Below are 2,993 nucleotides of genomic sequence, written 5' to 3' on the forward strand. Positions count from 1 at the left end.
TATAGAGGCCTTGGGCAGGTCCCTTCCTGCTCCTGGGCTTTGGTCTCCTCACTGGTAACAGGAGGTTGGCAGCCCCCTCCTAGATATGGCATTCTCCAAGTTTAGGGCTTCTCCAAGTCCCCACCATTCCATGCTGGGGTACAAGGCCGTTGTTCTTACACACTCACAGCAGGCCCCACCCAGCACCCCAAAGGAAAGTAGCTCGACACATTCCAGGCTATGGCAAGACAAGGGGGGGAGGTCTTTATTTCTGTTACAAAAGGTAGTGGACAGCAGATGAGCAGCCCCTGTGCTGGATGAAGCTGATCTCCCCAGGTCTGACCCGGCTCCCTTTGGGTCCTTGGAAGAACATGGAGCTGTCTAGCCCTTGGTGCCTGGGGCCAAGGATACAGGCTCACACTCCACATCCTACTGGGGGGATGGGGGCGTGGGAACAGTGTCAAGCCCGTTGTGCTTAGAGCAGTTGCCAGACCTGTTCAACAGCGTCATCAACACCCAGATAGCTCCTGAAGGAACCTGCTAGGCTGGCCCATGGCTCTGCTGACTGGCGGCAGGCTGCAGGGCAAGATTCCTAAAGAGGCTCCAGGCTTCACAAGTCTGGGGAAGGGGCATGAGGGAGGAGGGGAGGATAAGGTTCAGCGGTGTTACAGTATTGTGCTGAGGCTGCAGTATGGCTTTCTACACTCTGGCCAGCAAGGAGTTGGGGTTCGGGACTAGAGCCCAGCGACCTGCCCACTGTTGGTGAAGAGGCTCTAGAGAGCACACAAGTAGGACAGGCTGGGGGACGAGACGGACCCTGTAGGCACAGACGGTGGCAGATGGGCCACAGGTTAGGCAGGTGGAGGTGCCGGGTGCCTGGCTCCCCCCAGGCCACTCCTGGAGAGGCAGAGAGTGGCGGTTCTCAGGAGCTCCTTAAGCCCCCGCACATACTGGATGATCCCGGCAGGATGGCAAAGAAGGAGAAGAGAGAGGGTTAGCAGATAGGTGGAAATGGGTAGCCTGTAGGGTCCCGAGTGGGTCAGGGGCTACCGCCGTACCTGCCTCTCTCCCAGAAAAGGGCCAAAGCTCAGGCAGCAGACAACAGGCAGGCGAGAGCATGGCAGGGACGCGAAGCGGGATGCAGATTTTAGTGGCCCCACTGAGGGTCCCCCAGAGCAGCTGGACCACTCTTCCCAGCCTCACCCCTTCTTTTAGAAAGGACAGAGCCTCTAAAGAAGCCTAACCCAAGGGGGAGGTGGGACAAGACTAAGAGCCTTTTGTTTGGGGCAGGGGGACCTGCCATTGCCAGCACGCACGCCACACTACACACCAAACAGATGGATGGACTCCATGGGGTTGGTGAGGCATGCGATGACGGTGGGATGGTGAGGGGGTGAGCAGCGGGCACTGCTGGCTGACACGTGACACGTGGCCTTACCAGCTAACCCTCTGCAAAGAGGCCTGTTAGCTCCCCTCAGGCTGTGCAGGAGATGGCAAAGTCCTGACAAGTGTCCTCCTGGAGGAGATACCAAGAGGTGGGCCCACATTACGATCTGCCTGGCCGTTCTGGCTGCCTGGGAGGTGGGGTTAGGACGAGGAACAAGAAGCTCCCGCTGGGACCTACTGTCTCAAACATGCTGAGCAATCACTGGGGATCACTGGGGACCAGGGTGGAAAGTTAGCAGGGAAGAACTCAGGAGGCACCAAGTCCTGGAGGCACAAGAAGGTAGACAAGATGAAGGCGGATAGATGGTTTAGCCACAGGCCCCTCTACTCCGCAGAGTTCCCACCAATCACTGGGCTGCCCGCCTGCTTGCCTGCTCTCTAACTCCCAGGAAAGACCCAGAGCCTGTCGGAAAGAACTGGAAGGCTAAGCTGCAAGCCAGGGACTCAGCAAAATAAAAGCAAACAAAAACTAAACCAAAGCAAATCAGCTCTTAAAAACAGAAGCTTTATTACAAGCAGGAAGAAAGAGTCTGGCTAAAACAAAAGGCGGGTTAGGGAGCCCTCCAGCCCCTTCCTTTCTACCTCCCAGGGCCACTCAGGGTGGTCTGGGGCTCTGAAGCCATCTCCCAGTGGCCCCTGGCTCCCACCACTTCCCAGCTTTGTCTGGGACCCACTGGCCTCAGGAGCAAGGAAGGGATTCAGTAGTGACTTCCTATGTTATGATCCAAGGACTTCAGCCCACCTGAAGGGCCAAGGAGAACAAGACTATTTTGATTAGAAACTACAGCTCCCAGCAGCAGGAGGCCATGCTGTAAGCTTCTGGACAAACCACACAGGCCTCCTGGCCCACTTGGCCCCTTCCTTCATTCCTGATTAGCAGAAATGCTCTGTCTTCTAGACCCTAGCACTGGGGCCTACACTCAAAGCAGAACATCTAGGAGGGGGTGTGGCTTGCAGACTGGCAGCCGCTCCCCTGAGCCATCACCCTACCCACCACACCTAACTTCAACCTGTTGGGGCAGGTCACAGCTGGGAGCCTGACCCGGGGGCTGGGTGGCGGAGTCTAAAGGCCTCAGTGAAAGGAAAGAGGGCAGAAGCGGTGGCCTCTCTCTGTTCCTATCGCACAGTCTCCTACCTAGTCCCTCATACCTCAGGCTGCTTCTGAACCCAGGGCAATGGGGAAATGGAACAGCCCAGGGGACCCAGGGGACATGGGAGTCAGCTGTATCTGTACACAGGCATGCATGAACACACGTGTGTGCATACACACAATCCCTCACAGCTAGATCTGCTCTAATAAATGTATTAAACTACCTAGCCTTCTGAAAACCCTTGACTTGGCACTACACGATAGTAACACATTAACTCCTATTTTTAAAAGGCTATGTAAAAAAGAAGTCTATAAAATTGTGCAAAATACCCAGCATTAATAAACCCGTTTCAAGTATTGCCAGCATGAGCTAACCCACCCACCTCTAGCCCCGACATGGAAGAGGGATTGGGGGGCGCAGGAAAGGATCCTTTAGAGAGTCTCTGTGGGCAGGGGGAAAGCCAGGTCCCCATTCCTA

At 55.8% G+C, this 2,993-nt stretch overlaps 1 protein-coding gene across 6 annotated transcripts in view; it reads right to left on the bottom strand.

The window, feature by feature from the left end:
* Positions 1 to 217: 217 nt before the first annotated feature.
* Zdhhc18 (zinc finger DHHC-type palmitoyltransferase 18) overlaps positions 218 to 2,993 on the bottom strand; it is a 28,860-nt gene continuing 26,084 nt past the window's right edge. For 2 of the 6 annotated variants that reach the window (XM_031378983.1, XM_031378980.1), the window contains 2 exons: positions 1,604 to 1,689; positions 218 to 1,495 (listed from right to left, as the gene is read on the bottom strand). In XM_031378983.1, the coding sequence (XP_031234843.1) occupies positions 1,444 to 1,495; positions 1,604 to 1,689 (138 nt within the window). In that variant the 3' untranslated portion in view covers positions 218 to 1,443. The remainder of the gene's footprint in view (positions 1,496 to 1,603; positions 1,690 to 2,993) is intronic. The other 4 variants (XM_031378981.1, XM_031378985.1, XM_031378982.1 and 1 more) reach the window with 4 other exon arrangements.

Source organism: Mastomys coucha, unplaced genomic scaffold (genome assembly GCF_008632895.1).
Source record: "Mastomys coucha isolate ucsf_1 unplaced genomic scaffold, UCSF_Mcou_1 pScaffold18, whole genome shotgun sequence".
In the NCBI taxonomy this organism is placed as follows: Eukaryota; Metazoa; Chordata; class Mammalia; order Rodentia; family Muridae; genus Mastomys; species Mastomys coucha.